This window comes from Eurytemora carolleeae, unplaced genomic scaffold (assembly GCF_000591075.1).
Source record: "Eurytemora carolleeae unplaced genomic scaffold, Eaff_2.0 scaffold137, whole genome shotgun sequence".
Lineage (NCBI taxonomy): Eukaryota > Metazoa > Arthropoda > Copepoda > Calanoida > Temoridae > Eurytemora > Eurytemora carolleeae.
The window spans coordinates 85,775-103,954 of NW_019396143.1; the positions used below are offsets into that span (position 1 = coordinate 85,775).

An 18,180-nucleotide genomic window follows, 5' to 3' on the forward strand; every position below is an offset into this window, starting at 1 on the left:
TGATGAATACTAAACCTAGAGTACACTCCAGTTCAACTGATACCAGTATCAGGTAACAGTGCTAATATTGTGAATACTAAACCTAGAGTACACTCTAGTTCAACTACTACCAGTATCAGGTAACAGTGCTAATGTGGTGAATACTAAACCTAGAGTACACTCTAGTTCAACTAATACCAGTATCAGGTAAGAGTGATAATATGAATACTAAACCTAGAGTACACTCCAGTTCAACTAATACCAGTATCAGGTAACAGTGCTCATGTGGTGAATACTGAACCTAGAGTACACTCCAGTTCAACTTACACTAGTATCGGGTTACAGTGTTAATGTGTTGAATACTAAACCTAGAGTACACTCCAGTTCAACTTATACCAGTATTAGGTAACAGTGCTAATGTGGTGAATACTAAACCTAGAGCACACTCCAGTTCAACTTATACTAGTATCGGGTAACAGTGCTAATATTGTGAATACTAAACTTATAGTACACTCCAGTTCAACTAATACCAGTATCAGGTAACAGTGCTAATGTGGTGAATACTAAACCTAGAGTACACTCCAGTTCAACTTATACCAGTATCAGGTAACAGTGCTAATGGGGTGAATACTAAATCTTGAGTACACTCCAGTTCAACTAATACCAGTATCAGGTAACAGTGCTAATGGGGTGAATACTAAACCTAGAGTACACTCCAGTTCAACTTATACCAGTATCAGGTAACAGTGCTAATATGGTGAATACTAAACCTAGAGTACATTCCAGTTCAACTAATACTAGTATCAGGTAACAGTGTTAATGTGGTGAATACTAAACCTAGATTACACTCCAGTTCAACTAATACCAGTATCAGGTAACAGTGTTAATATGGTGAATACTAAACCTAGAGTACACTCCAGTTCAACTAATACCAATATCAGATAACAGTGCTAATGTGATGAATACTAAACCTAGAGTACACTCCAGTTTAACTAATACCAGTATCAGGTAACAGTTTGCCAACCACAGGAAATATCTTCTTGACTCCCCTGGCTGGGGAAAAGCTAGTTGGGGGAGGAGGGGGGGGGTTAAAGGTCCGGTATTGGGACGGGTGTGGGATAATGCTTCCTACACCTTGCTGCAGTCTAAATCCATCTTTCTGAAACAAAATAGTTGAATGCAGATCTGATTTTTCTCGCATGAATATTTTTATAAATGATTTTCTCTTGTTCTTAAAGTATGCTATCAAATCCAGGATTGATATGCTTGATATTCTCAAGTTAGAATCCCAGGGAGCTTACTGTTTCCACCATGAGGGTGATAAAGGTGAAGCTTCTGAAGGCTTTACTTACACTGATGCTGTCCTTATAGAACAAACTTAATTTAGAGCTTTCTGAGATAACGTTTTGTATAACCTTCAAGGATATTTCCAGTCATTGGGCAATCGTATAGCAATGCTTGTAAAAGTAATATAGGAGAAGATATTGTTTAAAGCAATTCAGATCTGACTGAACATGAACATTAGAACCATTAAAACTAGTTTCACAGGCTCCAGATTGATTCCTTGTTATGAATGGGTTCATACAAACTAGGAGAATAAGGAAGTCTTTACACTGTTCTTCTTCCGTGGATTAACTTGAATATCTTGATGTTTCTACTGAATAGTTGTGGCATCTAGTTTTAGGATTATCAGGGTCAAGCATGCTTTTTTTAATGCTTACTTCACACTGTGCCTTTTTCTTATTCTAGGATAGACCAAGAATACAATCAATACCTTAGATCCGCAGGTATTCATGCAGACATCTTTCACCAGGGCACCTCATTTATACACTAGTATTGTTTAATCTTATTAATTCCAGCAGAGCAAGAGCTCTAATCAGTCACGGTTAGATAATACACAACTAAAAATATCACGGTCATTTAACATGAAGGGTATTGAGCTTTAACTTTCAATATGTCTTATCAATTGTTCACATCTTCGAAAAGTTATTCACTTTGATCACAAGAAGCTAATTTATACCTATTGTTGTTCCAACAGAGACTGGGGAATAGTAGGTACATTTGAGATCATCGAATTCGAATTTGTATGATTGCTACTTTCTTCGGTATGAGTCGTTACAACCATTTTTCTCCTTATAGACACAAAAGATAGAAGTAAGATTTGTAGAGATCAAAAGCGCTAAATTTTTCGCCGTAAGCCTATACCCCATTTCATCCCTTCTGATTGGAAGTTAGAAATGGCAAAGTTTTACCACATCAGGTTGCAACGATACATGGATGATTAATTATCAAAGCACTATGTTTTGCAAGTTTTTAGAAGTTTTCATCCCACTATTTGTTAACATACCTGAAAGTATTATTTTTAGTTCCAATAAATGATTTTGTTTCTGATTCTTATTTTGAATATCCTGTATGTTTAGTGGAAGCCCTCAGTGGACAAGTGGATCTGGAACTATCAAAGAAATTCGCCTTTATGAACTAGAGCATAAAACCAGGTAAAGGATTATGACAACCCCCCTCCGACGAATATGTAAAATGTTAATATATGTCAATTGAGATAGTTTCTAAGGAAAAATATAATAGTATAGTATAGTAATTGTATAAGTCAGGAGATATCTCTTCTTAGCTTAGTCTAGAATATTTCGATGTAAAAAAGCTCTTCGCTCTTATTTTTAAATATATTTATATGTTAGCTATAGCTGGCTAAACGGCTGGACCAAATTGGCTGAATTTTTTTTCAGGAAACCTAATGGTACCCTTGAGGTAACAAAGGCAAATAAACGATTTTGTTTCTCAATTTCGAATTTGTCTTCTTTGTCAAAATTTAAAATTCTTTTTTAGCTGTTACTTAAATTCCACGGGCAACACTGGCATTTCAGCGAGTATTACATATAATGAAAATAGGGTAGGGGGAAAGTAACTTATTATTCCTCGGTACTTGAATTGATTTTACAAATGTTCTAATTTAGGAGATTAGAGAAAGAAAATGCTAATTTAAAGTTGAGGGAGGAGTTCTATATTAACAAAGGATCTGAATGGAAAGGTCGTGCTAAGAGGTAAACACTAATTATATCATTACATCTACCGAGCGGGATGAGTTTGAATATCAGGATGAGGTCTGCCAACCTGTTGGTGTGGCAGATGTCATGGAGGTAATCAAATCCCTTAAGATCGACAGGGCTCCTGGTATAGATAATGTCACACTATAGAAGTCTTAATAACTCAGGATGATAACATATTTTCACAAGTTTATTTATTCATATGTTACTCGTTTAACATACTAAGAATGACTAGTGTAAAATCCGAGATTGAACAAGTTTGTGAAATATCAGTGAAACTGTTTGCGAATTTATGCAAACTCAATTCTAATTTTAACATGTAGGACAAAATCATATTTTCTTATAACTAAAAGTCAGGCTTCTACAGTTCTCCCTCCCAAGTTTCAGGCATGGTGCAGCAGGACTGATACTGAAAATAATCCATTAGAAACTGCTACTTTCTTGGGACGACCCTTATTTGGAGGTTCTTCTAGAGTAGGTGCATCAATTGAGATCACTGCTTTCAGCCTGTCTATTGAGACATTATCTTCACGATTACCAATTTTAATTTTAAAATATTTAGATTTCTTTTCTAATACTTTAAAAGGTCCTCTGTAGAGTGGAGATAGAGGGGGAACATGACCATCCTGTCTAATAAATACACACTCTGCTTGTTGCAATGATATTGGAATCTTTTGAGTGTGTATTGTTGTAGGATGGTTGTGATGTGGAGTAGTTGAAAATCCTGTTATTGCTGAATCAATCTTTCTGAGAAATATTTCTGGTGGGTATTCTTCTGCATCTAGAAATTCTCCTGGTAGGCATAGAGGTGATCCATAAACAGCCTCCGAGGCTAATCGACAGGGCTCCTGGTATAGATAATGTCACACCCACTATGTTAAAAAGTGCGAGCATATCTTTTATAGGGAAATTGACTGAGGTAGTGAATGAGTCCCTGGCGGAGGGTAAGGTTCCAACTTCCCTTCTAGTGGGTAAAATGACCCTTATTGACAAAAACGAACCGTCGCTAGATGTGGCTAAGAAACGACCCATCACAGTTTCAAGTGTGATGCTTAGTATGGTTACCAAAATAGTCCAGAAGCGAATGAATTCTGTCTGTGAAAGGGAAGGCTTCTATGGACCGGTTCAGTATGGTTTCAGAAGTAGAAAGTCAACGGTGGACTGTGTGTTTATGATACTGGCTGCATTGCGTAAGGCAAAAAGGAAGCACCAGTCTATCTCTTTGGCTTTCTGTGATATTGCGAAAGCTTATGACTCAGTTTGCCAGGAGCTACTCTACACAAAGCTTAGGAGTATTGGCTTTGGAGGAAGGGTAGTGTCCCTTATTCGTTCTATGTACTTCAATGACTGTGTGCGGATTAACTTAGCACATGGATTGTCAGAACAGTTGTTTTTCACCCAAGGGGTTAAGCATGGGTGCAGCCTCTCCCCTTTACTGTTTGCACTTTATATTGCCTCCCTAGGGCTAGCTCTGGACAGTTCTAAGCTCGGAGTTAAGCTAGGGAAAGCTATGATAACAGCTATCTTTTTCGTGGACGACCTGCTCTTGCTATCTAGAACCCCTAAAAGAGGAATGAATAAGCTTCTTAGAATTGTCTCAAGATTCTGCACGGAAATTCGCATGAAGCTTGCCACCTCTAAGACTTACATCCTTACCAATGCCCCAAATGAGACCTCCTGGAAGGTAGATAACGTCACTATTGAAGAGATTTTAGTGGCCAAGTATTTAGGGGTGACTATCCAGGTACGTGGCAGGTCTCTGATAGGGGGGTATGAAAAGGACATGATCCGGAAGGCCACTAATTATGCTTATGCCATTATGAACATATCAAGGGGGATTCTTGATAGGGCCATGGTTGCCAAGAGACTCTGGGAGTCGTGCACCATCCCTTCAATCCTGTACTGTGTGGAGGCTGTGACTCTTAAGAAAGCTACTATTGTAGAGCTAGATAGACTACAATGCATGGTAGGTAGGTTTATCCTGCAGATACCTCACTCATCCTCTAAGGTGCTTACCTGGATGGATGCGGGCCTCATGCCTATGGCACACAGAATTCAGACCAGACAAGCTTTGTTCATCTGGAGTATTCTGAAATCCAAGCTCAATATCCTCCTAATGGAGGTGCTACGGGATCTGCTTGATCATCCTACAGACCCATGGTTGAAATCCTGGATGGAGATTCAGAAGGATGTTGGGTCCATTGCAATGTTCAAAAGCAGGAAAGAGTTACAGAAAGCAATGTCAGATAGAGCTGTGAGATTTGTGGTATCAACCAAAAGAGGCCATTCCTCTGCCATTGCAGCCTCCCAGTTGTGGAAGTGGTTCCGACTTCAGGGTTTCGTGAATGATTCCAGAGCAAGTAGGACTCTGTGCAGATTTCGGGCTGGTAACGCAGAGCTAGGTAACAGATACAAAGATAGGTACGGCTGTACCCATGTTTTGTGCCCATGGTGTCTCTCAAAAGGTGTCCGCGCCAGGCTGGTAGAGTCTCACGTGGTCCTTATTTGCCCATGCTTAGCGGCACAGCGTAGGGATTTCGGGATTGCAGATTTTCACTTGACCTATGTCGCTCATGGTAAGAAACCTCTATGGCAGATTCTCAGGGCTTGTCTTGGGGGGGGGATGGGTCAGACCAAGTAGTCTTACTTGAAAGAGGGAGGAAAATGGCAGTGTTGTTGGAGTCATGGCTGGTTAAAAGTCATGAAGGTGGTCTGTAGGGCGAGAGCTTTCAAGGTGGGTTTTTTGTCAAACAATCCTAAATCTTATCTTATATCTTATGTTTAAACCATTATCAAATAATAATCTAATAAACTTTTTATTAACTTCATACTGGGGTAGTACCGAGATGGACTACTCTGGGGGACTGTTAGTGTGCAGTTGGGCGGTGACTTTAGTCATTGGTCTGTACTTCGACAGTTGGCCACACTAGACAGTGTGTCACCAATTGGTACATTAATAGCCAATGTGGCTATTTTTGATGAGGTCTCAGCCCTGACTTCTACGGAATGATGGTTGGTTGTTTGTTTGTTTGTTTGTTTGTGTCGGCATCTATTTTTTTGAGATCTTAATTCTTGTATGCAATTGTAAAACCTCTTCTGGAAACTTAATTTACAGGGATTAAGAACTTAAAATCGTATTTTTGCAAGCACTCATCCTTCAGAAATATTTAGAAGGCATTATTAATTCTGTCGGTAGACACAATAAATTGATTAGTGCTTGCTAAAGGTATTAAGAATTTAAGTGTTCCGACCTTTTCAGCATTTATAAAGTTCGGAACTTCGGTTGAGTCATTGTGAGAAACTCATTCTAGTTTACACGAGGAGCCCCAAAATATTTAATATTGAGTTGAATTTTCACTTTTTTGGTCTAATGAGTCCTAATTTCTTATTCTATAATATTCCGATTTCAGCTGAACAACTCCTTCTTGGTAATAACTCTCACTATACACTTCAATGGGCCCCCCCCCCCCCTCTTAGGAATGTAAGAGGACAATTTGTTAGCAATGATTGTTATTTAGATACGAGGCTATTCTGGATGAGAATGAAATAAAGTATAGGAAGAGAAGTGATGATTCTAAATCTGAACCTGCTGCAGCTACTTCTGCTGTCAAGGAGAACGTGAAACCTAATGAACTTGATGATTTAGATCTAGGTCTAAACCAGGAGAGACCCAGAAGGGAATACAGGTCCAGTTTTTAGTCATACTATATGTATACATGAATTTTAGTTGATGTTGATTTTGATGTTGATGTTGATGTTGATGTTGATGTTGATGTTGATGTTGATGTTGATGTTGATGTTGATGTTGATGTTGATGTTGATGTAGGTTGCCTGCTGATCAGAGGAAGAGAAAGGAAAATGATTGTAAAACTCAGTAATTCCAAGATACAGTTGTGAAGTTGTGAACTGCTAAACCGTACTCCTAACTAGTGTACAGTAAACTGTACACTGTTAACTGTATACAGAAGACTGTACGCTATTAAACATATTATCGTATCAATGTAGTTTTTTTTTGTAAAACCAGTAAATTGTTTTTTAATATTCTGATCAAAAATATATCGAGCAATATGTAAATATGTAAATTCCGACTAGAAAATGTATGAAGCAGTAAATATTTTTATGTCCTCCGTATTCTACTTTATCAGCTTAATACTTTACTACAAATCTATCACAAACTCTCCCCTCTTTACCTCTAAAGGTTTATAAGATCCATAAATAACGAGAGTCTGTGTTGAACTAGCTATATTTAGATATAAAAAGGTACTGGTAAATCAGTTGACCGCAATTAGGACCAAGTACTAAAAATAACTTATTTTTGACAGGAACAAAGATACAACAAAATAGGATAATATTTTACAAATAATTTGCTCTCAACTGAAAATTATTGAAAATTAATACTGTTTATTTTTCTTCAAGAAATTATGTATGTTTGTCTAGAACTACAAGCAATAGCGTATGATACCTTTTTCCCTCAATAATAATAAGGTTAATTTAGGAACCTTAAGGAAATTTTGGCAACAATTTTTATCTAATCCAATTACGTTATTGTTGGATCTGTTTCAGCCAGGCATGGCGCAATTTTGCACATCTATACAAATCGTAAATTTTATGTTAAAAGCACTGGTTCATCGTTTTATTTAACCGGAAATGTTTTTTTTTATTTTGTTATGTGAGTAAAGTTAACAGCAGCATACTCGGTTTCTCCGCTGAGGCGGAGGCCACCGGAGGGATGGTAATTCAAACTAAGCACACTAACTACTCCACCGGAGGGATGGTAATTCAAACTAAGCACAGTAACTACTCCACCAGAGGCAGTGTTTCGGATCCATATCATTTTGATCCGGATCCGCATCCGTGATGATGGATCCGGATCCGAGGTAACTTTGATTCTGTGAATCGGATTTTCCCTATTAAATGTTATGCAAGGTTATAATTTATAAACTATAGTAATCCTAAAGTTAAAAATGTCGTCATTACTATTATATAAATGTAAAGATTAAATTATTAAAGATAATTTTGAAAAATTTTCGTCATGTAAATAACACATTTACGAACCATTTTGATTTATTTATTCCATGGTTTTGGTTAATTTTTGGCGCTACCCGGATCCATATCAACGTTTCCTGATACGGATCCGGATCCCACCAAATGATACGGATCCGACCGGATCCGGATCCGAAACACTGACCAGAGGGATGGTAATTCAAACTAAGTACAGTAACTGCTCCACCAGAGGGATGGTAATTCAAACTAAGCACACTAACTACTCCATCAGAGGGATGGTAATTCAAACTAAGCCAGGGAGTAAGGAATAGAAGGGAGATATAACTGACGCGGTTCGCCCTACCATATGATTATACATGCTTTGCAGACGAGTACTCCATTTGTATATGAAATGTTCAGAATAGGTTATTGTATACGCAGTAAATGTACATCAGTCAAATACTTCTTATACAAATGGAGTACTCGTATGCAAAGCATGTATAATCATATGGTAGGGCGAACCGCGTCAGTAATATCTCCCTTCTATTCCTTACTCCCTGAACTAAGCACACTAACTACTCCACCAGAGGGATGGTAATTCAAACTAAGCACACTAACTACTTCACCGGAGGGATGGTAATTCAAACTAAGCACACTAACTACTCCACCGGAGGGATGGTAATTCAAACTAAGCACACTAACTACTTCACCGGAGGGATGGTAATTCAAACTAAGCACACTCTTAAATACTCCACTGGAGGGATGGTAATTCAAACTCAGTTCACTAACTACTCCACCGGAGGGATGGTAATAAACACTCGGCACAATGATTACTCCACCTGAGGGATGGTAATTAACACTTCATCCCGCTGATGGACAAATTAGCATTGAATAACAGAAATATTACCTCCGGTGGGACCCAATATGCTGCTGCAAACTTCAACCTCTCTTTTGTTATTAGATATTTTTATTTCATATATCTTTGTGTTTTCGGAGACTATTTATTCCTTATTATTAGACACATGAAACCTAGAATGAATATTTTATGAAAGTAAGTAAAGACTAGTAGAAATAAATTGCAGGGGTGGACTGGGGGAGGGGGGGCTGGAACCCTGTGCACCCCCTAGCCTATTTAGGTCTTATATTGAATTTAACACTTGATTTTATTCTAAATACCGGGTGTTAATTGTGTTGAACCAATAAAATCTTAAATTATGTGTACTAAACCTCTTGTTCGGCGGGAGCTGCCAACCTTAGAAGTGATGAAAGGGGTATTAATTGTTTGAGCCCATCCTATCCACTAAAATACACATTTTCTGTTTGTCTTAATTTAAAGAAATTTAAATTATATTGAAGGGAACAATCATACTTTTTGGCAAGAACTCAATTAATTTAGAAATAAGGCAAAGTTTATTAAATATAAATAATTGTTTTATAAAAATGAAAAACAACTACTTTTAATTACTCTGAGACTATGATTCCATCAGAGAAAGTATGATGAAAAATTGGAATATTAATTTGAAAATTTGAAGCTTTGGGAAGGGTTTGGATGAGGAAAAGGAAAATATCGAACATTTATATACAGAATAACTAGTGAAAGCAAATTATTTCTGGACTTCATTCCATCCTACATCTGTAGAATCTTATCATCTCTGGCTCCAAAGTTCTGTATATGCCTCCTAGAAAGAGGTTCAAATAATTTGAATTATCATAATGACCATGTGTTCTACAGAAGCAACCAACAGAAAGAAAGAATTAAACTGCAATGACTAAATTTAACACCTTCTCTTGTACGCCGGTCTATGTATAGAAGAAATGTTCAATTTTGACTTTGCAGTATTTACGTCTTTCCATTCATTAAACTTAATTCCCGGTTAGAAAGTAATTCAGAAAGGATAATAGGAACAGTAGACATAATTTTAGCTTACTCTCCATTCAAAGAGTAATGTGTCCGAATCATAAGTGTACTCTCACCTCCACATTATTGATCTGATAGAATCATAATTATAAAGAGCACTTAGGATTCGGGCTTGGCCCTTCATAAGTAGAAGGTCAATGTCAATTATGCTTACAGGCTACAGACCCTTTACGATTATAAAATGTTATCCTTATTTTTTGGAATTGGAAGGATTCATTAAAAAAAAATTTAATTTTTTTTACCGATTTTGATGGTTATTATATCGTTAGGGTCAACCCAGACCGAAATATATTTTCAATAAATGTGGAACAAACATCTACTTTTTTAAGAAAAATGTCTGCATGAAGTCCATGCAAATTTCCCAGAATATCAACACTGTTAATGCTCTAAAACACAATTCTTATTTAACCATTAACAGAAAATTCTCTTAATTATTTTTTATTGCAGGGGTGTTCATTTTTCATAACTATCCCCCTCTGGGTTGGGGAAATGATTTTTGATAATTTGGGGGGGAAAATCACATCAAAAGGCAACTGTTTTCTTTCTTTTGGATCCTTCTTAGCCAAAAATTAATTGATTTTCTCCTGTTCAGTGGATAAAATCCTAATAAGGCATTTGCACTCCACTCTAACATATATATATTTCTAGGGAAAAAGGGGGGGAAACTATTTTTCAAGAAAATATACACCGCTGCTTTATTGTTAAACTTTCGAAAATGTTTGAATATAATTGATTTTTCCTAGAAAATAAGAAAATAAGCTAAGATGTATTTGATTATTATTCTTATAAGCATTTAAGTATATGGACATTGGAGTTCTCGTCGTGCATAAATGTAAAAAAAAATTGGTAAAAAAATACCCTTTTGCTCAGGAAGAGTTTTTTGTGCTGAAAACGGACACCTGACTGAGTTGTAGAGCCTAAGAAGCATGCATCATCTCCAGCTGTATTTCAATTAATTAGAATTAAAAGAAATTTTTTAAAATTTATTTCTGAAGTGAATAACATATAGTGCAATACAAGATTATTCAAATTTACATTCATGATGAAACTTTTTTCTTAGATACATTTAATTGGTGAATTTTTTGCCATCTTTATGGTATGAGTTTAACATGCTACTTGAAACCAGTTCATTTCAAAACCAGTCATTCCACCAGCAGCAAAATTCTCTGTAGTAGTCTTAAGGGCAGCTGATGCACCTGTTGCTTCTCCATCATCAAATCTGACTCCCCATCGGAACGGAACATGTGCACCTTAAATAGAATTTTTTCAAAATAGAATATAGTTAATTGTTTTCTTTTAATTAGATATGGATGCAGTAATATTTCTGTTTATGATCTTAGATAGAATATTGCTTTTTTAAACAGTTCAAAGTGGATTTGATGTAAATTATGTTTAAAATTGTAATTGTCAAAAGTGTTTCCAAAAAATCTTTAAAAGATAGATATCTGTGAAGTACTTACTACATAATGTGACTGACGCGATTTGAGCCTGAAACATGGAAAACATATTATCAATGTGGATTCTTTACTCTATGCGTTGAAATACTTATTTAGCCTTATTATTTACCTTATATTGGCGAAAATTTTGGTAAAATATAAAAATAAGGCATGTAATGCATCAATTTTTTTAAAAGAATCTCTGAATCTAATTTGTTGAAATAATATTGTTAATCTTGTCCCATGAAACATATCAGTTGTTGAATAGTAAAAAATGTCTTCAATATTTTGTTAAGCTATTTGATACCAAAAGAGAATATTAAACAATATCATATAGCATGTCATATTATAGAAAAATCTAATTCTAAGTAAAATATATTTGAGTATTTTTTTTTTAATGAATTAAACTGCGAAAAGTCTTAAATATCTAATACAGTATATGGAAGAAGACATTCAAATCTATATCACCAACTGGCATGTTTCGTGGGACACCCTGTAGCTTAGCCAGCTTATGAACCAAGATTTGCCTTCTAAATGTTGCTATGAACTTCTGCTCATTTTTGAACTGAACCTCCTCATGCATGGTTCTAACATTTTCCCAAGTCAAAATTTGAGGAAGCGGTCTAGGGGTTTATGAGTTATGATTGGACATAGAACATAACTTAAAACATCTTAATTTATTAAAGAAAAAAAATTCGAAATATTTTTGAGTCATAAAAGATCAAAAATTTAAATTTCAAAAAAAACATGGGAGACATTTAAAAGCATTTTTTTCTTCTGTTGTTAAAAATTCTCCCCCACCACCCCCCTGTTTTGATTTATTTGTCATGTGTAATGGAAAAATTCAAAACTATTTATAAAAACCGAAGCTACCAGAAAATATTTTAGCCAATCAGTTGCTAAACAAGTTGCATCTGCATTTACTATTATCTCTGAATTTTCTGCAAATCTTTTGGTTGTAAAATTGTTTGATTGTTTGTATTCTTATATATTCCAAGAAAGGAGTTACATGTGAACTTTCAAATCACTTCGCAATTCATATAAAATGAACTTTTTACTTGAATTGTGTTGAAGACATTTCCGCACATCCTCTGTTCACCCAATGTAGTTGGTGTAACTGGGACCACAGCAAGGTTATTGACCTAAACCATATTATAATTTGCTAATTGTTTGTGTACGATTTAGGTCAGAATTTTCTCATTTCTTCTAAATATTGCATTGTTTAATACCTCTATATAATCACCGTAAGCACCAATGGTTTCTGTTCTTCCTGTACATGTTGATCCTACAGCAGACTGAGCAATCATTGCATTTGCACTAGCACTATAAAAATACTGTTATTACCTAGATATGGATTACTCGAATATATCAGAAAAGGGGCTCATAATTAAGAATTCCTTTGTGATGTCTGATTCAAAAAGCTTCTCTAAAAAGCTTTTTTAAAGGAAAAACAATGACAATGTTCCTTTCTTTTTAATTTTTTAATTTTTTCAAATATTGTTTCAGTTTTCTTGACCTGACAGAAAATTAAATTTTTCCTTTTTTTTCTGTATAAGATAAGGGCTGCTACAAGATAAGATTAGGGTTGCTACAAAGAAAATGAGTTATAGTTATTTGATAACAAGTATCAAACCAATACTTGAAGCTTTTTCTTGGAAAATAGTAAAGGGGGGGGGGCATAAAACGTATTACTCTCCGGAAAATTTAAACAGTGTCTAAACATAACATTGGAGCATTCTGACCGGCGCGCTAGTAGCCAACCATTACATTATGGGTCATCTTTTTACATCTTGTATGTCGATTTATAGGTAATTTGGCATGAGGAATTCATTTCTGAGGTCAAAATAAATATTAGAGCATTCTGACCGGCGCGCTTGTAGCTGGCAGTTTCATTATGGGTCATCTTCCCACATATTTACATGTTGTATGTCGATTTATAGGTTATTTGGCACGACGAATTCATTTTTGGAGGTCAAAATAATTATTAGAGCATTCTGACCGGCTCGCTAGTAGCCAACCATTACATTATGGGTTATCTTCCCACATATTTACATGTTGTATGTCTATTTATAGGTAATTTGGCATGAGGAATTCATTTCTGAGGTCAAAATAAATATTCGAGCATTCTGTAAGTTTCAGAACAGGAAAAATTTTCAACTACAATTAATGAAGTTAACATTTATTTACTGTCCAAAATAGTCGCATTTTTTCACAAAAAGCGCGCGCGCACTTTTGCTCAGATTCCTTCGAAACCAAAAAAATGCATGTAATATACATAATTCTGAGTTTGCATGCAAAAAATCAGCCTCCTACGACAATTCTAAGTTATGTTTAAACACTGTTTAAATTTTCCGGAGAGTAATACGTTTTATGCCCCCCCCCCCCTTTGGAAAAGGCCCAGAGGTTAAATGTACCTTAAACTATCACATAATGCCTGATACCTGACAGAGAATGAAGAGGTAGTCTCTGGGCTGAAACAAATTGAACAAAACCCTCGTTCCTGTCTGCAAATATTTAACTACAGATTATTTCATTTATGTTTGAAAGTTGATTTTTTAAAGCTTTATTCGTTTGTCAGAAAAGAGTCTAACACCGCTTTTTGTTTAAGTCTTCTTAAACTACTGTAATGATTATTGGGTTAAATCGATTACAATCCAGATGTAAATCTTAGGGAATTCGAGATGAATCATTTCTCCCATGATTAGGGCTGTGCAAATATTTCACCCTGAATCCCCTACTCTTGTTCTCATGATCCCTCTTTAATCTCTTTCTCTAGATATCTCTCAAGATTATAAATGAATGGGATTTAACATCTTCATAGTTATATTGGTTAAATACATTTGGGTTGCTCTTATTTTAATCATCTTGTCCGATTCTGGAAAACCACTGTTCAGCTAGGGAAAATATACAGATTATCTGCCCAGCTCGGATGACAACAAGAATATCTGCCCAGCTCTGATGGCAACAAGAATATCTGCCCAGCTCTGATGGCAACGAGAATATCTGCCCAGCTCAGATCGCAACAAGAATATCTGCCCAGCTCTGATGGCAATGAGAATATCTGCCCAGCTCTAATGGCAACAAGAATATCTGCCCAGCTCTGATGGCAATGAGAATATCTGCCCAGTTCAGATGGCAACAAGAATATCTGACCAGCTCAGATGGCAATGAGAATATCTGCCCAGCTCTTATGGCAATGAGAATATCTGCCCAGCTCATATGGCAACAAGAATATCTGCCCAGCTCTGATGGCAACAAGAATATCTGCCCAGCTCTGATGGCAACAAGAATATCTGCCCAGCTCTGATGGCAACAAGAATATCTGCCCAGCTCTGATGGCAATGAGAATATCTGCCCAGCTCATATGGCAACAAGAATATCTGTCCAGCTCTGATGGCAATGAGAATATCTGCCCAGCTCTGATGGCAATGAGAATATCTGCCCAGCTCTGATGGCAATGAGAATATCTGCTCAGCTCTGATTGCAAAAAGAATATCTGACCAGCTCAGATGGCAATGAGAATATCTGCCCAGCTCATATGGCAACAAGAATATCTGCCCAACTCTGATGGCAATAAAAACCTCTGTCTCAGCTTGTGCTTTCCATTAAATTCCAGGAAACCCTTGTTTAGTTGCTCCAGTTCAGGATCTATCTGAGGAGCTTCCTTATACTCGAATATCTTGTTCAGCTGCTAGGGTTCAGGATCTATTTTAGTAGCTTCCTTAATTTCAAATAAATGTTTCAGAAATCTCTAAACAGCAGCTTCCACATTTACTGCTTCTACTTTCGTCTTAACTGCTACTTTAGCAGCTCCCGGAATCTCTGCGACTTTAGCTGCTCCTACAATCTGGGATATTTTCACTGCATTCTCAGCTGCTTCCTTTGCTGCATGTGCTGCTCCCGGAATCTCTGCTACTTTAGCTACTCCGGAGTCTCTGCTACTTTAGCTGCTCTTACAATCTGGGATGCTTCTACTGCATTCTCAGGTGCTTCCTTTGCTTGATTGACAACAGATCTGTGAAGATCTATCTATTTTTATTAATTAACTGGAATTGAATTTGCATATTAAATCTTGAAAAATTAAAGTTTGGTTAATTAAGCATTAAACTTTTCAGGTTTTGTAGAGTCTCATGGAAGGTTTAAAAAAGCAGAAAATTAGACCTAACTCTAATTTTTCTTAAGATGATAATTGGACCACCTCTTACTTGAAACTGCCCAGAAGAATTACCCTACAAACATAGTTGGCCAGGTATTTATACCTGAAGCAAATTTCATAGTTCTGATTGGACAAATGAGTGTTTGCCGTAGCCAGGGCTCCATTAGCCTTAGTACTATCATAGTTAAAGTTTTTAATAATTCCAGAGGTTCCAGTCAAATATTGAAGGCAGTCATCAACTGAAAACAATTAGTTTTTATAAATTATTTACAATGAATGTCGAGCAGACCAAAACTCCGGAATAGGAAGTTGACTTTTTGATTCAAGTTATGGCTTTAAATTATTATAGTATAAGAAACACTAGACACAGCAATTGAGCAGTGTAAACAGAACTATATCACTTATTTAGTGATTTAATAAATATCTAGTAAAACTATTTGCTTTGTAACAGCATCAAATACACTTTAGTATTGCGGTAATGGTGTCTTCTTATTCCATTGTTTTCTGATTATCACCGTACTTGGACAATCTCTCCCTCATTTCATAAAATAAAAATACATTTTTCCCCTTCAACTTTTTTTTCAAATTTCCTTCCAGGGGACTATCATTTTAAGAACTACCCCCCCCCCCCTGGAGTGTGGATAAGGATCGAAATGATTTTGATACTTTGGGGGGAGAAAAAAATCAAAAACTTGACTATATTTACTCAAAAATTTTATAATTTCATGAAAAAAATGTTAAATAATGTTGTTTTTCTCATTTTTTTTTCTTGATATTGTTCTCAGCCTGAAACTGTCAATTGCAAAAGGCATTGAATGAGTTTTTGATGCTAACATAAGGTCCTTTCCGAATTACCATTTTTACTGTTACTATTGAATGTTACCAAATCATAAATGGAATAGCAATTCTTATCAAATTTAATTAACTCTTTTACCTATTCCCGGGACATCACTTCCACAGTCATACTGAGTAACCTTTACCCTCCAGCTCCTGGTGGTTGAGCTAGCCTTGTCTATGAAAAATTAACATATTCCATGGAATCTACAGATCTATTATGAATAAAAAAAATTTTTTGAGTGATAGTTTATTATTTTTATTATAGGTAAGCAAATGTTTTACCTATGTTGAATGAGAGTTTATTACAGGAGGAGCTAGAGTCCACAAACATATGTTGTCCGGTGTTTAGTCCACAGATGGTAGGAGGGGCAGATCCACCTTCAGGGGAAGTAACTACAACGCATCAATTCTTAGTCTTTTGGCTTGCTGCAAAAAGTGTTAAAGGGTACTTGAATATTGCAAGATAATAGGAAGGAAAAAACTCAATGTGCATTTTTTAATATGGAGATTACCATATTGACCTCATCCATACAGTAAACCCATGGGCACCCCAGGGCCCAGGGAGAGGCTAAAATTTATTCATTTTTATTTTGAAATGAGAAACACCGGGCACTTCAGCAAGACTCATAATTTACACCAAGCATTGGTAAATCCTAATATAAAGGCTCAGTAACATCTCGCAATGTAACATTTTGCCATATAACATTTCGCCATAAAACATTTCGCCATATAACAACTCGCCTAAGTAACAACTCGCCTGACTAACATTTCGCATTATAGCAACAACTTGCCTTTATATAAATTTAAAATTAAATCTTAGTGTAAATGAAAATGAAATGAAAATCCAAGAATCAAAAACCAAAAATTCGCAAATACAGTAATTCCAACAATGTCGGGAGTACTGCACGCATCTACAGCTCAACAGGGGAAAGCATCTTTGGTTGACATAAACATTAAACAACTTCTCCTATACACTAAATTTGAATCTACTTTTATATGTATCTATATATTTATCAATATAGCTGAAAAATGTTTCATAATTTTATATAATTACATATACTTTCTACTAACCTACTAATAAACTACTGCTATCTACTAAATAAAATTTATTATTTTGTTTTTTGTTTTTATATGGCTAGCTGTTATATAGGGGAGTTGTTGTTATATGTCGAAATGTTATATGGCAAGGTGTTTAATGGCGAAATGTTACTTAGGCAAGTTGTTATATGGCAAAATGTTATTTAGTCGAGTTGTTATGGCGAGATGTTACTGAGCCAATATAAACCTGCACCACTCAATACACATTATTGTGGATCTTTTTTAAATAAATGCATATTCTTAAAAATCCTTTTTGTCAAGATCCCAATAGTGGCATAGATTCTTAAATGAAATTACTAGCAAAGCCAAGTATCCAAAATTACCTGTCCAAATATTGAAAAAGACATATTAGTTCCAAATCACAAAAACTGAAATAATACCAACACAAAAAAAGTGGATAAAGGTTAAGCAGATTGTGTTTTCTCCAAAAAATTCAAGTAATTATCTAATTCTCAAGTTGGATCCTGGATTTTCTGTATTTCCAAGAAAAAGTAAAACCTTTGAATAATAGATGCTAAAGCTAAGTTGTGAAATGAAGATATAACTGATATAAGACTAAAAACATTTCCTGTGAATGAATCAGTTCTACAGTCTCCTATAGCAGGACCAACTGTTGCAGGAGCAGTATCACTAGTGGTAGTTTCTGGTCCAGCTATGGAGAATGACTAAAATTTTTAAAAATTTAATTTAAAACAATAATCAAAGTACAAAAAG

At 35.7% G+C, this 18,180-nt stretch overlaps 1 protein-coding gene across 2 annotated transcripts; it reads left to right on the forward strand.

The window, feature by feature from the left end:
* The first annotated feature begins 182 nt into the window (after positions 1 to 182).
* On the forward strand, positions 183 to 7,162 carry LOC111696273 (uncharacterized). Of its 2 annotated transcripts, none has more exons than XM_023465830.1 (5): positions 183 to 250; positions 2,400 to 2,474; positions 2,949 to 3,035; positions 6,557 to 6,724; positions 6,865 to 7,162. In XM_023465830.1, exons 1-5 carry the CDS (start codon positions 201 to 203, stop codon positions 6,914 to 6,916), a joined length of 432 nt encoding a protein of 143 aa, XP_023321598.1. In that variant the 5' UTR covers positions 183 to 200; the 3' UTR covers positions 6,917 to 7,162. The 2 variants fall into 2 exon arrangements, with proteins under 2 accessions (XP_023321598.1, XP_023321597.1); XM_023465829.1 differs by lacking the exon at positions 183 to 250 and adding an exon at positions 923 to 987.
* The last annotated feature ends 11,018 nt before the right edge of the window (positions 7,163 to 18,180 follow it).

Bases quoted from the DNA above. Each gene is read 5' to 3' on its own strand.
- LOC111696273 (XM_023465830.1), top strand. From the start codon at position 201: ATGAATACTAAACCTAGAGTACACTCCAGTTCAACTAATACCAGTATC. The intron at 3,036-6,556 runs GTAAACACTAAT...ATTGTTATTTAG, and splicing joins TGGAAAGGTCGTGCTAAGAG to ATACGAGGCTATTCTGGATG. The intron at 6,725-6,864 runs GTCCAGTTTTTA...ATGTTGATGTAG, and splicing joins AGACCCAGAAGGGAATACAG to GTTGCCTGCTGATCAGAGGA.